The sequence below is a fragment of the Falco naumanni genome, chromosome 9 (assembly GCF_017639655.2).
Source record: "Falco naumanni isolate bFalNau1 chromosome 9, bFalNau1.pat, whole genome shotgun sequence".
NCBI lineage: Eukaryota > Metazoa > Chordata > Aves > Falconiformes > Falconidae > Falco > Falco naumanni.
This window is the reverse complement of record NC_054062.1, coordinates 43,415,127-43,434,083: the sequence shown is the minus strand read 5'-3', so window position 1 is coordinate 43,434,083 and position 18,957 is coordinate 43,415,127. Positions and strand designations below refer to the sequence as shown.

Below are 18,957 nucleotides of genomic sequence, written 5' to 3'. Positions count from 1 at the left end.
AAGATAACAAATGGGAACGTGACGTTGCACTGCCATGGGTCAGCTTCTATCTGACAAATAGAAACACTGGGGAACTCTGGTCTGCTCTGTAAATATTGGTTTATACAGAAACGTCAGTTAAATTAGTATGTTAAACTAGAAGGAAATGTGAAGCTTTTTGGTGTCTATTCCTTTTTCTTTTTCTTTTTTTTCAAGTTGGTAATTCTTTTTGAATTGTCTAGATTTATTTATCCATCTGATTATTACAGTGGTTTACCACCACATTTGCATCGATACATTGCATAATCCTAAATTATCATTTTGGTTTTCTGTGTTGCTACTCTCTGAACAACTTCTATTGTTTTTCTTGGCCTAGCTGCAGACTGTCCCCACCCTCTTCCCTTCTGCGACTGATCAAATTCTGCAAAGAATTCTCCGCTTTGGATAGACTGTCGCTTCCCACCCATGCTGTTTTCACTGAGGTTGGAAATGTTATTAGTTATATTTAGTGTGGGGAAAAACTTGGCTAACCCTTCAGAACCATCTTTCAAGTCCCGTAATTCAATGAAGTCTTTATTTACAGTGGTAATAGCTATTTTTCCCTGTGCTGTCCAAACTGAACTCTCTCTGGTTACAAGAGAATGAAGCACTGTTTTTCCATTTTCATGGCAAAATGGTCCTATTTTATTTTTCAGTTTGGGCAAAAAGCAGCAGAACCTTGTTTAGAAGGTTTACTAGAAAAAGAAGCAGCTGTTACTTTCCACATTATGCTATCTTTTAATAGCTTTTTTGCCAGGGACTGGGGGAGGAAGGCAGGCAGTCATATACAACCTGATGAGTGTGAAACTGTTATTCTGAGACTTGGATATTCCACTTCTTTCCAGTCCTAATCATTGATTTTACACACTAAAACATGAGCGCTGGATTCAGTCCCATCCCTTTTTCCCTATGTGCTCTTTGTCTGGGAGTGTTTTAGAAGGACAGCAATTCAACACTTCGCGTACCTCTGTCCTGAAACAGCTTGGTGAGTTTGTTTCCAACTACTTGGCTGAATGGTCCCAAAAATCCTTCTACTGCTTTTGCGTGGTCTGCAAGTGCAGATTACAGATCGGGGGCCTCATTTTGTGAGGAGCTGAATTCACATCAAGACTTCAGTGCATCAGTCTGGATTCCCAGACACCCCAAAAACTAGGCACTGTGATTTTCACTACTTTTTAGTTCCCTTTGCTGCCCACCATTGCGCTTCAGATGCGTTACTAGCCAAGTGGTAACTGCACCCACCTTCTCTCTGTGCTTCCAGGCACTGGTGGAGTTGGCCTGAACCTCACTCTGCAAATGCTGGCAGCAGCTGGCTGCTTTTTTGTCTCTTTGCTTCTGGCAGCAGTGTGCTGCCAGGTTGTGGCCATGTGTAGCATGTGCCACCTCCACACATCCATCACCTGGAAGGGCAGGAGAAAGGGCTTTTAGGTGGGAGAGATGGGAAAAAAAGGTGAAACTGGAGCTTCATCTGTACTGATGAAGTAGGGGAGCATGGACCCCTCTGCCACACCAGGGTAGGGGAGGCTCCACCAGCACAGCTCAGTGTCCTAGAGATCCCAAACGAGTATTTGAGCTTTTATTCTGACTTTCCCATATAAAGCAGATGGTAATATTTCTCATGGTACTCTGTGAGGAGGGTTAGGTCACAGCTTGGGTTAGATTTTATGATGCATCTGTTCTCTGTCTTGGATGTTAAGACTTTGTATGCTGTCAGCAGAAAGCAGAGGGCACTGAGGGTCCACTGACACCTCAAAGGCACACTGGGGCAGTCCCCAAGCACTCCATCAGGGCTGTGTTCCAGAGGAGAGGAACCACAGAAGGACCCCCTGCTCCCATCCCCCCTGCACAGCCATTCTGCACCTGGAAACGTGGCCCTGCCTTTGCTAGCGCTCTCAGGGCAACACAGAACAGATTCAGGTCGCTGTTTGGGTTTTTTACATCTGTTGCCACAGTCTTTTCCCTAGATGATCTCTTCTTTCCTAGCTGTACGATCTGGATATCTCTGCTTTTCTGCTGCAAGGACGTATGCCAAGAGAAGACCTGAGCGAAGTAATCGGTCTCCTCTGTGCTTTAGTCACAAAGACCGGTGTCCCTTGGTGCTGCCTTAGAGGATCCCTGTGGGTGACCACCACCACAAAGCCAGCATCCCTTTCCTGCTGCCTCTGCCTCCCGAGTGCACGCGGTGAAACCGCGGGCCCTCCAGCGTGTCTGGATCATGCCCCACAGCTAAGCGGTAAGTAACGAACTAAAGCTTCGAGTGTCCTGCTAACAGAGCGTCACCTAAGCATAATCCAGGCCCTGACTCAAATTGACAAGGACAGGTTGGCCTCTGAAATAATCTCTTTAAATAGCAGCAGCCGTCTCTCTCGGAGGCACTGCCCTCCCCCAGCAGCGCTGGAGAGCCGCTTACGGCACGCCGCCCACTGTTTCCCACCCAGGCACTGCAGGGCTGGCACTTCTCACAGGCAAGTGTGTCCCCTGCCCGCAGGCTCCCAGCTTTGCTTTGCACCTGGAATTACAATGAACTTTGCAGCGCAGTTTCTCTACTCCAGGGTGTTAAAAAACAGAACTCCCAGGGACTACTCCAGGGAAGATGAAGACTACGATCCTTTCTGGCAAAGGTTGGAGAATATTGCTGTCTGACTTAGAGCTAGAGTGCCTCTTTCTCCCCCTCAGGGGTCATGGTCAGCCCTCGGGGTCTACCCAGGGCCAGGCCCACGGACATGACAACCCCTGGACCCCTCCTGCCTCCTTACGGTGTCGTAGTTGGAGTTTTGCTTCACCTCGTTGTTTATTTAGTGGCTGTGCTATATAGGTAATGCTTTCTTTTTCCTTTCCTTACTTTCTAAAAAAAAAATCAATAAATTGTTTGTAATGTTCCAGTATCTCCCAGATCTCCCAGGGCTCTGTGAGTGTGAGCTGTTCTTGGAGCCATCCACTAGCAGCAGTGGAGAACTGAATACTTCAAGCCTGTGGAGTTCAGCTTTCTCATTTCTTCATGAGTATGGCATTAGAAATAACCTTAGGCAGGCCGGTGGACTGCTGAAAATTTATCGTGGGATAGCCTGTATCAGATCCTGTTATTACAGGTATTCCACGGTTGTCTTTTTTACGGTGTTTATGGTCTTCTTGAATTCCTGTTTTCAGGCTTGGATGGTGCAGATGGAATTTGGGAGATGTCTAGCGCCCTTGCACAGCGCAGGCTGGGGTGTGTGCACCCGCGTGGCATGGTTATGTTTGCATAACTTCACTCTTAACCTTTTCCATAGTGTTTTCTCCCCGAATTTTATTATCTGGATAAAGCTAGCAAGATCCCAACCTGGTGTTCCCAGATGTGATATAAAGAAGGGGCCATTCTCGTTTCCTGCATCCTGCCAATAGTCACAGATGTTGGTAATATTTAAAACATAAATTGTTTCAGTGGGCTTAATGCTGTTAATAAACCCTTATGAAACACCAAAGGGGAAGACAAGATCCCAGTTCTACACTGAAGAAATGGGTTGCCCAAAGTCACGCGCGATGTGATGTGTTCTGCAGCGAACTAAGAATCTTAAAGCAGTCCTCTCGTTACAGGAGCACTCTTCCCTCTAGTTCGGGTTATGCTGTTTGTTCTTTGTTACAAGTGAATTATGGAGATGTGTTAATCACCAGAGAACCTCTAAACTTGGAATACATTTAACTTAAAGAGGAAAAAAGTTTAATTATGTGAAGAGTTTTAACTGTCAAACTGTGTGCGGTGTTTGGCAGCGGTCATTTGATGTGCACAGCTGTGAACATCCTATAAGCACTGCTTAGAGGGATGGGTCTGAAGGGCACTTGGAAGGTGTTGAAGCAGAGGTACCCAAGAGGGCTGCCATTCTGAGTTCTGGTTTCCAGGTTACTTTTTCTCATGTTATGTGCTTAGCAGCTGGCACCCAGTTGCCATTGCCAGCAGTAAGCAATGACACCTCCATAGCGTCTGTGGAAGCCTGGCGATGGATTATTGACCACAGATGAAGGCAGATATAGTACTAGGCTCGGGCTCTGGCAAATCTGACTTACAGACAGTAAGGGGATACTTTATCAGAAGTGATGAGGCGGCTTGATTGTTCCCTGCGTGAGCCTGAGCTTTCTTTGCCTTTGTTGCTGCTGTAACACCACCTGGTTTTGTCAGACCTGTGACATGATGTGGTAGGGTTACGAATGCCTGCTCAGCCTCAAGGCTTGGTTATTCTGTACCTGTCTGTGTTGGATGGTCGCAGTGCATACATCCCCTAACATTTGTGTCGTGTGGGCTGGTAACTAAGCCCTGATCTCTTTGTCTTTAAGACACTCTGCTAAGTAGCCCTGCTATGAACTTCCTGCTGGAGTCTTAGGCAAGTCACTCGATCTGTCTGTGCCCCAGTTTCTATCAATGAAGTTGAGCTAATGATTACTGAATATATATTTCTGCTTAGGGCAAGGTGTTGGTGATTCCTGTGTGACTTAGGAACAATCACTTTGCCGAGGGTTTGTGTATCTGAATGTCAGAGATACATTTTAAATGTCCATCCCCTAATTGCCGCTTGTTGGAGTGATACAGTTTCAAACGGGTGTCTCTAAGTACTAGTACAAAATAATGGTGATTCAAGAAAGTAATATTTGAGTGCAGTATTGTCTTGGATCTTTTTAAACTGTATTGTCAAAGAGAGATCTAGCGTGTTCCTTCCCCATGCCTGGAGCAGTTTACTTGCAAGACCCTGTGGTGCTGTGGAGGATGCTCAGTCACTATACGGGGCAGTAACCTAGAAATACTAGCAGTGAAGATAACATCTGTTAATGGTGTTTCTTGCTATTTGTATCTCATCGAGCTTCAATTTTTCTATCATTTCTCTTTCATAAAGACCCACTTAAATAAGCTGCTGGGATGCTTTTAAAAATTGCCACTATTGAAGCATTTGGATGTCATTGGGGACAGGGGATAAAAACATAGAAGAGGAATTGGGATGGAACAGGAATGTTTAGGAGCTCTTGGGAAGGGGTATTGCAACGAACAGGGGCAGTGTCAGCAGGGTGGGAAGGCTCGGTCATCCTGAAGGGTCAGAGGAGATGGGGCTGGGGATGTGGAATAAGAAGGATTAATGGAGCTAGGGAGGTTCTGGGTAAAAGAGGGATTTGGATGAGGGAAAGGGACCTCTGTCATACCCTGGGATTACCTCTTTCTCACTCCTTTGAGAGGAGATCCCAGCCCTAGTGAAATCTCAGTCATAAGCCAAGCAAACTGCTGCCTGCAGCAGGCTGCTTCCCTTGTCGCACAGACACTCCCCCACCAGTACGTGACTCATCTCTGCTCAACACTGAGGAATGAGGCAGAAGTGACTTTAAAGGGGTTACTTTCTGCTGTAATAAGTATTCTGAACTTGCAGGCATGAGATCTGAGCCCATTTATCCAGAAGGCAGATGACAAGTACGTCTAAAACTGTATCTTACCAATGTCTGTTGCTTGGTGTGCTCCAGGAAGGTCTTCAGGGAGCCTGAAGACGATGACAGCACATAAATAGGAGCTTATGAAACCTCCAGCCTCAAAACGTCATTTTTAAAAAAAAAATCCACATACAGATAAAATATGTCAAAATGCTGATGCGTTAATTACAGGCTAGCTCCAGTTCACTGGGATGGTTTGAAGTGTATTCAAGCTTAACGCTCTGCCAGTTTGCACTGTGCCAGTGATCAGTCCAAGTCTGGCACTGGAGTTTGAAGTTCCTGTCATGGCGTAGACCTGTATGGATGCTAAAATATTCTATGGAACTTGTACCATGCTGTCAGTCCCTCTTCATGATGAATGCCTATTGTGGGGAATGCAGATGATAAAAGCTGCTGTAGAAATAACAAAGAAATTCTGAAGTTTGAGTCTTAGGCTAAAATGCCTTTGTTTCCTTTGTGACACTTGAATTTCTGTCTGTGAAGCAGCACAGTAACATGGGAGCGTGTGCCCATAAGTCCAGCTTCATTTCTGCCTCAAAACATGTTGTTGTGACTCGTATTGTAAGAGGTGTAAAAGCTGCCAAATGGGCCAAATGCTGACATCGGGTATGTCTGCCAATCAAAATGCCAACACTGGGTCAGACCAAAGAGCAGTCGACCTTTGTGCCTTCTCTATAGTGGTGGCCAGTAACAGGAGCTTGGAGAAAAATAAAAGCCACCTAAGATGCTTCCTCTTGTATGCTTTCATGTCTGCCAAGTGCGTGCTTAGGGGCTGCCTGGATCAGCAATTCCTTCTTCACCAATGTGTTTATTGGTCACTATTAGACCTACTTCCATATAGTTGCACAATTTTATCCTTCACAGCGTCCTGTGGCAATGAGTTCTGCAAGCTAATTATTTTCTGTAAGAAGGGAACTTTTAAATTTTCTCTGGTATTTTCACATGATCTCCCTCTAACACTTCTATCGGGAGAAACAGTGACTAATCCTTCCCAGTTTGTTACTCCCTGGACATCTGTGACTGCAGAATTTTTGCTCCTTCAGTTTTAGAAGCTGAAGAGATTCAGTATATCAGTTCAATCTGGTTAGTCTGTTTCATGGATCCTGAGGAAGGCAATCTGCCTGTGCGTCATCTGATGGGGGCATGTCAGTGTCCCATCACTGCAGGGTAACTGTGTGGGCATCTCTTTCTCCCTGTAATGAAGGCAGCAGTTTGTGGTCTTTAGGTATAGCATGTACTGCAACTGGGGTTTATCCTCCCAAAATCTTATTTGTTGTTTTTCTTAATTTCTTAGTTTATTACTGTTCTTCCAAACTTATTTTCCCCGGTGCTATTTAGCTCGATGAAAATTATCAGTATATTCAAAAAAACAGAAACAGAAAAATTATTCATTCCGAGTTGTTGCTTTTTATCATTCTACAAGTACATTTTGGCACACGCTGTCTTTGCATTGGCTTTGAGACTTTAAACTATGTAAAGCTATCTGCTTAAACAAATAATAGTATTTCCAGTTCCTTAATTATCTATGGAATGTCTGCATTTGGATCTTCTCTTATTTTTTACAGTTATGCTGAGCAGCTGTTCTCGAAAAAGTAGGTTTATAAACAGTATTTTCATGTTTGCTTTTACTAATCATTTTAAAGGTAAAATGTTGCAATTTATAACCACCTAACAAAGCTTGCCAGCTGCATGTTTGTTTTAAGGCTGGAAATAGACAGACTTTCTTATGAAAACTTTCCTAGACAAACTCCAAAAAAGACAAAGTGATCCATTTGAAAGAAGCAATGTTTTGTAATGCCAGGGTTTGTATTTATATTGGCTCAGATTTTCATCTGGTGGGCATGGTCGCTGGAACCAGAGTTGTATTTTGTTACTGTGCACGAGCAGTCGCATGCTGTCTTTTTTGTGAGCCCTTGCATGCTTTGCTGCCTGCTTGGACTGTTCCTGCAAAAGCGATGCATGCTGAGCTGATCTCTGCCAGGCACGTCAGCCGAGTGTGAGGAGAGAAATGCGTCTGACCCGACGAGGTTACTAGTTGCCTGTTTGCGACGGGTTATCAAACCCCAATCCGCTGTCTACCTTGGGAGCTGGGGAGCTCTCAGTGGGTCTGTGGCACACCCAGGCAGGTTCAATAGGGGAAAAATGTCATTCACTAATGTAAATGAAAAATACCTACATAGAAGGAGAATAAAAAGTCATCTGAAATAAATACAATACATACGTATACAATAGAATGTTGATATTCCTTTTGTAATGAGGCTGCTGACCTCTCAGAGGCAAATGGATGATAGTTTCCATATTAAACGTTGCGATGGTAATGTTTCAAATGTTCTCTAAACATATCTCAAGCTTGAAGAGCCTATATGTATTTTACAGCTGTTAGACTTCTGTTCTGTTTTTTTCCAATGGTCATAAGGTGTTGTCTCCATCAGGGTCCTGAGCAGCTGTTCACTGTTCATGAAAGCAATGCTGCAGATCAAAGACTGAGAATCTGATTTACTTACCTCCTTTGTACTGCCAAAGAAAAGGAAATCCGAGACTAGGGCCAAAAATCAATATCTCGTTATGGCCTTTCTATTTGCAGGTAAAAATATTTCATGGCGCTAGTGTGGTGAGGCAGTACGCTGGAATTTGTACGTACTAGCAGAACCCTGGTTCATCAATGGACTTTTTGAGGGTCATCTTTGGCTGTTTTCTTTTTTTTATGGACTTTCTGTAGTTGATTGCAACAGATGCAAGGAAAAAGTGTGACTTTATTTCCTATTTCATATGCCAGTCAGTAAAAAATTTTTTACATAGAAAATTTGCCTGTATATTTTACCCTACATATACCCTTTTAACCCATTGCCAGAAATATCATTTATTGCTAATGCTTGCTGAACATTTTAGATAATATGCCCAGAGATCATGTGCATATGGTTTTCTATTTTAGAATGGTTATGGTCTACTGTGGTACGGAAAGTGGTTTTTTGGGGGGAGGTAGGATACAAACGCCTAACAGCGATGTGGCCTCTTAGGTGCTGATAGCTGTTGCTTGTGCCAGCGGCTGTGCTGTAACAAGTTCACCGGGACACAATTGGATCTGATTCTCATCTTTGCATTAAGCTAACTGATATGCATGAGAACTAACACTGGAAACTTCACATCTTGATAAAGTGTTCCAACTCTCTAACCACAAAGGAACAGAAATGCAGAAAAGCATGGAATATTGCTACTTGATAAGGTATTTAATTTGAAGGCAGAATGCCTGCTCTTTGGGTGTATCAGCTTTAAGGTACAGTATTGGGAAAATATTTTAAATCACAAGTTTCAATATAAACATGTGTAAATACTTTATTTATTTATCTTAGAAAATTATTGTGGTTCTCATTAATTTTGGAGAGTGAAGACCTTACAGCAGAATCTTTTTTGTGTCCTGCGAGGATACACAGAATTATTGATGCTACTGGTATGTTATTTGATTCAAATAACAAAACCTTTTATGTTGCCCATATCGTTATATGAAGTCCTCAGTGAAACAATTGGAAGTGTAACAGGAAGCAGAGCTACTGGCACAGATTATTTGGATCACAAAGAAAACGGATGGCTCTGCCACAAGTGGGGCAGCTGCTCAAAAAAGCAGCTGTTTCTAAATATTTTAAAATTCTTTATGGAAATTATTACAATGCATATTACAGTGCTGATTGCTGCTGTAAAACTAGGGCAACGTTTGCTTTAGCTATCCCTGCTGATGAATAATTGTGTAACTTAAACCCAAATTATTTTGTGAAAATGGTAAGTATTTTTTGTTGGAGATGATGCTAAAATCTCAGACATAATTTAACATGCATATTTTTTAGAAAACCCTTTCTTCCAAATAAAATAATAAATAAAACTGAGCTGGTTGTGTAGAGAGGCTTATACCATCTGTGTAATCATAACCACACAGCAGGGGTGGTAATCAGCTCTTCTCCAAATCAGTAGTCTTCTGCTTAATGCTCCTTTCCCCCCACATTACTTTCCAAATTCCAAGAATTCCTAGAAGGTTGGCATTTATTTGTTAGTAGGGCTGCAAGATCCTACACTGCAGTATGTTATCCCCTGTGACCTCCTGAATGCTGTGGGCCATAGAGTAAGGCAGCTGAAGGTAGGAAAACTGGCAAATTTTTGTAGCAGCGTTGTCTCTCCCGAGTTCCTTGGGGAATGAGGTTTGTGTGGCATCATGATGTCATCTTATCTGCGGGTGTTCTTATTCATGAAGTGTTACCTTGCAGATCAGGAGACCTAGTTCTTTGCCTCTGTAGTAGGATATAATTGTTCTCCCTTATCAAAGTAATTTCCTTCCTGTCAGGAGGCAGTTGATGGCTGTCAGGAGTATGCTCCACAAGTATGCAGGAGCAGAGAAGCAGACCTCTTGTGTGCCACGTAATGACATTTGATGCTGCTATTAATAGTATAAGGGAACGCTCCGCAGCAGCTATTTGCCTTTTTTGAAAAACACAGAGTTGCGTACAGCAAATGCAATTCCATTTATTCCAAAATTTCTGGAAATGCTGAACTGGGATCATTGATGATTGAGTACTGACTACTGAGGAAGATCCGGGCTGCCCAGACAGCATGGATTATAGCTTTCTTGGTCTCTTGGGTATGATGGTTTCCCAGTTTGTCCACATGCCAGGTTACCTGTGGCTTTTCTAAAATCTGGCTGGTCACAGTAGCTGTCAATGCACCTGCGAGAGAGGTAATAAGAGAGGAATATTGCAGTCTGCCTATTTGAGACTGGCAAAGGGCAACTGAGATGTGCATCCTTCATAAATGCTAAATGTCAAGTCTTTCATCATCCAAGCTTTCCTAACAAGTTTCTTTTATTTGTTTTTAGGGATGACAATAAAATAAAGAAACAAGATGCCCCAGCGCTTTGTGATCTTCACTGTTGTAAAGATGGGAAGATAAGAAATGGCCTTATTGGGCAGAAGCCAACCTCTATCAACCCTGAGAGACTCAAAGATTTTGTTGAGGAGGATTACCTGAACGGGGACGTGAAGACTTGGGAAATGAAGATAGTGAGCCGTAATGAGGAGTTACTTAGGGATGCCCTTTCCCGCATCCCTCAGTCAAGCAGTAGGAGCAGCCTGTCAAGCTGTAACAAGCTGATTCGATTTGAAGATATTAGTGCAGCAGCTTTCAAAATCCAGTGCGGTGTTCAGAAAACCCCTTGCATGGTAGGGAGACTTTATAGCTTTTCATTCTCTCAATGTTTCTTTTCTTTATAAAAGTTGATCAGAAATGAAGGCAGAGTATGTGTGAGCTGCAGGGTATAGATCTGTGTAAGATGACTTGTGTTCATATTAGTTGCTGTTAACTGTCAATAATAATCCTCTTCTTACCTGTTTACACTAACCTAAATCCTCAAAGATGCAATGACAGAGGGTAAACCACATTAGACGTAAACTTAACGTAGTGTGGTGTTATGCTCCTGGTGAAAAACTCTTGTGACAAGGAACGTGAGTTGGAGGCGGCGGACTGTCAGTGTTTGAGTAAGCAGGCTTGTGGGAGGGTCTGGTTTGGAACTAGCCCTCATATTTGAAGAGTTTGAAGGTACAGGTTTTCCCTCCTAGCCTGGTCAACCTGGCAAGGCTGTATATGTTCTGTAACCAGGTGGTTCTGCCACATGCATCCTCAACAAAACGAGGACATTAAAATATAAACGCACAAACATACGCACCTATCAATCAGTGTAGGTATGAAAATGACTGAGACGCTCCCACAAATGCAAATCACGCTCTTGATGAATCCCTCCCTGTTGCTGACCAAGGCACCCCACCAGCCTCACTGGCCGTGGGCTGATTTCTGACCTGCACAGGGAAGGGACCCTGGTGTCTGAGCCACTGCTTGGGTTAACAGTCCCTGGAGCGCAGCGGTTGGCTCTGTAAGGCAGTTTTCCTGGTTCCCAGATGGTGCCTGCTGATCCAGAGCCATCATAATTACTTTTGATGATGTTTTTTTTTTTTAGTTTAGACCTCCCAAAATAAGGATAGCTGTGGGTTCTGTTGCGTGCTACTGAAGAAGTGCGTCTTGTGACAAAGGACATGATACAAGACCATTTGGGGCTGCACTGTGGCACAAGAACCTTGCAGGGCAGTGTTGGCCAGGGTGTGGAGAGAAAAGCTGGATATGTTTTGCATTCATGCACTTCCCCTTCAGAGTGACGCGGGAGCAAACCATCCTGGCAGCTGTACCTGGGGTTTCCTTTGGAGTGGACAAGTCTGCTTGGAGCCTTGCTTGGGAAAGCTGGGGCGGGGGGAGTGGGCAAACACGTGTACAGCATGGGTGGTCAGGGGCCAGGGCCTGGGTGAACAGAGGCAGCGTTCCGCACTCTGCACATTGCATCGTTTGCCACCAAACCTCTGAGAGTGTTGTGCCTGAGCACAGACAGTGCTCCGGGTGAAGGTGTCAATATTCTGCTATTGTGGAGAGACTGTCGTAGGAAGAGAAGATTTGCATTTGTGTTGCAGGTAATGAGCACTGCACTTCTCTGTGTTTGACAGCTCTGGTCATGTTTGTTAGATGGGTTAAATCTTGCTGTACAAAAGCAGGTCTATGGGCAGGGAGAGCGAGTGTGTCACAGCTTAATTTGGAAAGCAGAGCTAGCTGGCTCCGTACGCTTTGGTAGCCTGGATCATCCCTTCCCTGCAGCTCATGGCATTGTGCATTTCTGCCAGACAGTTACAGGATACTGCCTCTGCACATCTGCCAGTGTGAGGCTCGGGGACCCTTGGCCATGTGGGTCCTGGAAGGACCTTGTTCACACCTTCAGCTCAGATGGATCAGACCAACAGCTCAAAACTAGTAAAGTCCACCTTGGCCCCATCCCCTGAGCCATCTACGTGCTCCAAATGTATGGCTTTCACTCTGAAAATTAACCAACCAACTCATCCTGATGTAGGAAAAGGCAAGACTGCACCACTGAGTCCATCTTTTGTTCCTGCAGACATCTGTGTCACATGAAACATTTTGTAAACTGATCGTGCTCCTGCTCACAAGTAATTAAGATCTCTCTGGCCAATTCAAACCATTTCTTCTCAGGCAGCTTTGTCCCTTTTGATGGTTTTGGCTGGGGTGGAATTAATTTTCTTCATAGCATCTAGTGTGGGGCCGTGCTTTGGATGCGTGCTGGAACAGGGCTGACAGCGCGGGGCTGTTTGGTGACTGCTGCGCAGAGCCTGCCCGGAGCCGAGGCCCTTTCTGCTCCTCTCACCGCCCCACCAGCGAGGGGCTGGGGGGCACCAGGAGCTGGGAGGGGACACGGCCGGGACAGCTGACCCCCGCTGACCCAGGGGATGTCCCATACCATACAGCATCATGCTCAGTGTGTAAAGTTGGGGGGAGTTGCCGGGGGTCCGCTGCTCAGGGTCTGGCATCGGTCAGTGGGCAGCAAGTAATGGTTTTCATTTGCATCACTTCTCTGTCTTTGGGTTTATTTCTCTCTCTGTTATTTTCCTTTTCATTACAATTTATTTTTTTTTATTTTATTTAAATTGTTAAACTGTTCTTTTCTCACCCCATGAGTTCTCTCACTTTTACCCTTCTGATTCTCTTCCCTCATCCTGCTGGGAGGGAGAGCGAGCAAGCAGCTGTGTGGTGCTTAGTTGCCAGCAGGAGTTAAACCACAACACCCCTCGACTTAAATAGTTCTTTTCTCTTGGGTTTCCCTGCCAGATTTATGCAACATGGCTGTATCCACTTTCTGCATTTACTTTGCCGAGATAAACAGGCTAACTTTCTTTAGTCTCTTTTTATAAACTGTGTTTCTAGGATGATCAGAATGGTGGAAGATATGTATCTCCACTTATTTTAGTGTGAAAACAGCCCATGACTGTTGCTGTTGAAAGTACTGTTCCTGCAGAAGTCATATCTTGGTATATGTTTCATGCACTGGTTCAAAAACAAAGTATTGAAAGCACAGAGCAATGTCAAGAAAATCACAGATCACCTTTATTTTAGCTCGTCGCTGAGAGGTAAGATTCCCTTTCAGGGGCAGTTGTTTGGATTAAAAAAGTGAGCGTGACTATAACCCATTCAGTTAATTGAATGGAAAAACACTTTGTGCGGTGATTCCTGATCTGCAGGTAAGACCATGGATGGAGCATCTTGGATCCTTATGCAGGAGTGTGCCTGGAGCTGAGATACGGCATCGTGAATGATCATACCAGATATCCTAGTGGTAGTGCGTATAGAAAAGCAAGGAATCAGCATTAAATTGCACGCTTGGTTTGGTTACTGATGTAGGAACCTTAAGGGTTGCTTTATGTTAGCTTTGTGGATGCCAAATGGAGGCTGCGCCGTGTGACGTACATTAGACCCAGTACCTGTGGTCCGTAGATAAGAGCACGGTGACAAAATGGAAAACTTACAGGCTGGTTCAATAAGTCTTACAAGGTCACGCATCAGGTCAGCACAGCTGAAAATAGCACCGACACCTCCTTTGCTAGAAGTGATTGCTATATTTAGGCTACATAAAAAAGCCTTAGTTGAGGGAAGCAGAAAAGAGTAACCTAGAGGTAAAATATTGAATATCAAAATGAAAGAAAAATGGCCTGAAGTTCACCACCTCTGTGGTAAAGAGTGACATAATGACACATATTTTTAAATGTCAGAGACTTAGAAACTTTATAAAGTCACAGGATTTGTCTCCTTAAATTCTTTTTCTCATTGTTCACTCTGGAGTCCAAGATTGTCTACAAAACCAAAAAATGGTAAAACTAGTACAACGTGAAGAAGCAGTAAAGCAGTGTTTCCTGTCCGGTGTTCCTGTTCTGTTTTGCGTGGGCATTCTCCATAGATTAGGCTGTTTAGGATAGAAATGATTATCCTATTAGAGTACTAAGCACTTTCCATTCTTCCAGTTCTGCGATTTGCAGAGGAGCAGCAAGTGGTAACTCCTGTTGCAGGATTTTCAGAAGCAAAATAGAGAATCTGGCCCCACCTATGGGTGAGGAATTTAACATCAGCACATCCACTAAAAAGCCTTGAAACATTCATCTGAAATATTTAGTTTGGCTGTATACATTAAAGCAAGTATCTGTTTCAGATACATTCAGTTTACATAAATTCGCTTTGGAACTCCCACAGTCTGAAAAATGTGTCGGTACATATTACAATGTACACTATCCACCATATGCGTGACACTGTCTCTCTTTGTGACTTATCATAAATGAGGGCTTGATTCCCTAAATCCCCAGGTCCTCATTTGCTTTGGCAGGCAATGGAAGAGATAGAGCCAATTACGAAATAGAGACGCTGTAAGCCTGGGGAACTGGAACCCACAGGCTTAGTGCAGCGCTGTTTCGTAAGTTATCATGTTTGAAACCCTTGTTTTAGATAATATGGTAACAGGAAATCAATATGGCGATGCATGCTGTGAGTTTCACCATTAAAAAAAATAATTTAAAAAAATCATGGACTTGGACACTGCATCGCATGTACCATGCTTGCTAATTCCTCTCTGCTGCGGGATCCTTTCTGTTCCAAACACTGAGCATTTTCAAGCAGCTGCTGCTTACACTTGCAATCCTGGGAAGTATTTTTTTATTTCCATTGTTCTTCAAAAAATAATGTCTTTTCTAATGTCATACTGGCCTTAGAATACAAAACGGACAATACTCAGTAGTGAATTGGTGTCAGAAACCGTAGCGGAACTGTAATGGGACTCAAAGAGGAATTTTCTAACTGCTTTTGCATCTCTTAGGAGGTGAGTATTCAATATCAGTTCTGGCAGGTGCAAAAATATCAAACCATAGGGTGATTTTTGAAATAAATAAGAATACTTCTTTTTAAATCTCGATTTGAACAGTAAGACCACAACAAGTGCTATTTTCAGAATTCGTAATAGCATGGGGTATGTATTTCCCTGCTGTGAGTTTGAAAAAGACTTCCATAAACCAGAACAATCGGGTAGAAATACACTGTCATGTATTTCTAAAGAAATAGATTATGAAATTTATTTTTTAGAGCTCATCCGTAGCAGCTGAATGCATGTCTCACCAAGGAGCTGATGGGGTGTGGAAGGTTCTTCTGTTACATACATCCCCATAACAACATTTCTATACTCCAGTATTCTAGGCTATCCAAGCAGTATGGAATGGACATCTATCTGAAGAAAGAATTCCTTCAGTACACAGGATCCGTGAAGGAACGAGGTGTACTTTACCTTCTGACATCATTGCCTCAGGTATAGCAAAATGTCAACAGTCAAAAAGAAATAGATTAGTTCTGGTTCATAAAAATGGAGCAGCATTAAAGATACGTTTACCTATAATGTCCATGGAATCACAGCATTTCTTGCCTTTTGAACCATTGAGCTGAACAACATAGATAGTCTGCAAGTATCTGAATATAAAATACTTTATATATGCTTGGCTGATCTGCTGGTGAAATATTTAAAAATATTTCAAAGAAAAGCTTGCAAAATGTAAACATCGGTGGTTTTCTGCAGCGTTTAGATGAAAGTGTTTTAATGTGTACTATAGTTCTGACATGTTGAAACCACCAGACTTTAAGTGATGATGAAATTCAGTTACAATGGGTCATGAGAAAGATCTAGATCACCAATTAATTTTGTAATGAATTTCAGTATCATTAGATGAATAGCTCGTTTATCATTTGCCGTAGGAGGTTATTGAGTCTCTGCAACAATAATAATTATAATTGGCATGATACAGCAGCCCAGAAACAGTGGTTATTCCTGCACTTCTGTACTAATATGAATAAATACTTCTATTAGGGAACCTGAAATGAAAAAAATTTCACACAGGCAGGGAAGAGGGACCAGATATCAGCTCTGAGAGGTCAGACAGCAGCTCTTGGATTAGCTGGAGTTTTGCAGCTAGTTCCAGTGGGACAAGAGTTGAACCCACGGGAGTGCAGGAGCAGGGACTGATCTTGTGCTGTCTCTCAGCTCGGTTTGTAAGTCCTGAGATCACACCAGACATGCATATGCTATATCAGAATATGATCAGCTAGTAAAGGAAAATAAGTAAGTCAGACCATTAGAATGATCCAGGATCATATGGGACAACCTTGTGACACTATATAATATGCAATAAGCAACCCTGTTTTTTAGGACCAGCAAAGAAAGGGAGTGATTGTGGCCTCGGACAGTAACTTTTCCATGGCTGTTGCTTACCACGCCTCAGAGCTCCGTATTCCAGTGTTCGTCATCATGTCAACCAGCACGTCCCCGGCCAGAGTGAAAATGTGCCGTGAGTACGGTGCCATGGTTATATCCTATGGCACTACCGCTAAGGATTCCCAGATGCACGCAAGAAGGTTGGCGCAGGAGAATGGGTACCTCTACCTCGAAGAGTAAGTGGAAAGTCAGGCTGTTTAGAAAGATCAGATTAGATGCTCACGCAGCTCCGCAAAAATAATTCGTTTCATTAAAATTTGATCACAGGTCATCAAAAAATTCCCCTTACCTGGAGTATGGACAGTTACATACATATTCCTAGGCACAAATCATGAATCTTTTTATGACGGGGGTGGAAACCGAAATGAAATGCTCTTCTTTCCCCCAAATTAGGCAAACTTCCTATTTAGGAATTATTTGGGCTCCTATGACAATGGATATATGTTAACTCTTTGTGAGCCCTGTCAGAAAGCTTTAAGACTAGCGTTCAGTTTTGGTCTCTCTGTTTGGAGTAAGGTGGGTAAAAGCTGATCTTTAACGCAAAGCGTTCAGTGGCATAGTGTAGAGCAAGAGAAGGTTAATGCTGGGAAATTTTTGCCTATCTGTTTTGAGAAAACTGATTCTGCCGTGAAAAAAGATGATAAGAGGCTTCTTCACACATCTATTTAAAGTAGCTGAGTGTAAATTTAAGTTTGAACTATTTGAGGTCATTGGACAAACCAGATTTAATGAAGACATAATTAGAATAAGATAAGACAGGCAAAAATATTTAGAATGGATCCTTTTTCCCTTTTTTTCCTTTTCTCTCTGCAGTCTCTTCTGTCTTTCCCTTCCCTTTTCCTTTTTCTTCTTCCTTGCCTTTTTTCAAGTAAGCTTTCTAAAAGCATGGAGGGGTGACTCATTAGTGTGAGGTAGCCGAAGGTCCCTCTCATGCACTGAGCTGGAATGTTCCACTCCCTCCCCATCGCTGCCCCTGTGCAGGCTTTATCCACGACTCCGTGTTTGTACGGCACCTGCTGCAGTGAGTGCCCGTTCCCCTTCGGCTCCTGGGCACCTACCGCACTAAACTAGTGATCGTGAGGGGCGTTTCGTGGAAAGAATATCCCAGAATGGACAGAACGGAGAAAGTCCTCATTTCTTTCCTGGTTGGTTTCTTGGGAAGGAAGTGTTAAAAACTGTACCCTTCAACTCCACTGTGAGCTCTGCCGACGGCAAGTGACCCACAGGGCTGGCTGGTGTGCTTTGCCTGTTGCCGTGGGCACAACCTTGTCCCAGACTGAGACTTTTAAAGAAACCTGGGGGAATGAGTTTCCCTAGATCCCACTGAATTTTAAACCCATTCAGGCTCTCTGAAAACCAAGCTTTCTGTAACTTTGTGATTTCTGACTGTCTGACAGTCATTTGTTAATCGATGTGCTAACTCTTGCATCAGCTATCACGTTTGCACGTAAGAACTAAACTATTGTATTGTAATTTCATGTTTAATCTTCCCTTCCTCCCCAAATAATTATTCGTGTTACATAAGGTAGATGTTCTCCAGGTTCATGAAGCTCCAGGGACAATGCACATAAAAGACTTCCGCATCTGGCAGTGAGGCACTGTAAATGTACACATTACTATTAATAATGCCGAAGCGCTCTGATTTATTTCAGGTTTCAGGTTACAAGTGGCAGGTATTTTAGGTTACAAGAAACAGGGTTATTCAGTCTGTTACTGTGTTTAAGCAAAACCTTGCAGATGCAATTTTTCACACTCTGGAGAAAAAAGAAAGAGGGGTGGGGTGGGGAACCCCCACTACAATTGTGAGCTTTTTTGTAACAGGATGCCTGTAACATATTTCGTTAGGTGTAGACTGGGAGAGCTTTCCCAGGGAGATGTATGCACGTACGCCTAGCCAGTCTTCTTCTGTTCACCGCTACCTGCCAAAGCTGTCTGTAAAACATCAGTTCACCTCCTGTGCTTCAGAATGGAACTTCTGAAATGTAGTTTTATTTCAGTGTAATTCTAGCTTGCACAAAATCTATAGCAATTTCATCCCATGATCTCCCTAACCAATTCATTCTTTCCTTCCTGAAGTCAATGTTACATGACTGCACGGGTAGTGTCCTGTAGCTGGGTGTGTCGGTGTCAGTCCTTCCCATTTCTTGAGTGCAATTAAAATACTGTGCTATGAAAATGGTCATGCAAGAGCTCAATTAGAGGAAAGAAACTTTTGGTCTGACTGTGCAACTTCCTGCGAGATTCCAGGAAGGAAATGTGATTTTCCAAGTTGGCATTCAATCATTAAGCCTACCTAATTGCTCCTTAGGTAACATGGGAATTTTTTTTAA

The 18,957-nt window shown here is 43.3% G+C and overlaps 1 protein-coding gene across 3 annotated transcripts in view; it reads left to right on the top strand.

Annotated features, from left to right (window-relative positions):
• The first annotated feature begins 2,387 nt into the window (after positions 1 to 2,387).
• The window catches only part of LOC121093593 (putative threonine dehydratase), a 34,064-nt gene continuing 17,494 nt past the window's right edge, over positions 2,388 to 18,957 (top strand). Inside the window, exons 1-4 of one of the 3 annotated variants that reach the window (XM_040606179.1) lie at positions 2,388 to 2,639; positions 10,319 to 10,661; positions 15,554 to 15,670; positions 16,562 to 16,803. In XM_040606179.1, the coding sequence (XP_040462113.1) occupies positions 2,539 to 2,639; positions 10,319 to 10,661; positions 15,554 to 15,670; positions 16,562 to 16,803 (803 nt within the window). In that variant the 5' untranslated portion in view covers positions 2,388 to 2,538. Of the gene's footprint in view, positions 2,640 to 2,660; positions 2,834 to 2,857; positions 3,108 to 10,318; positions 10,662 to 15,553; positions 15,671 to 16,561; positions 16,804 to 18,957 lie in introns of those variants that run through there. The other 2 variants (XM_040606178.1, XM_040606177.1) reach the window with 2 other exon arrangements.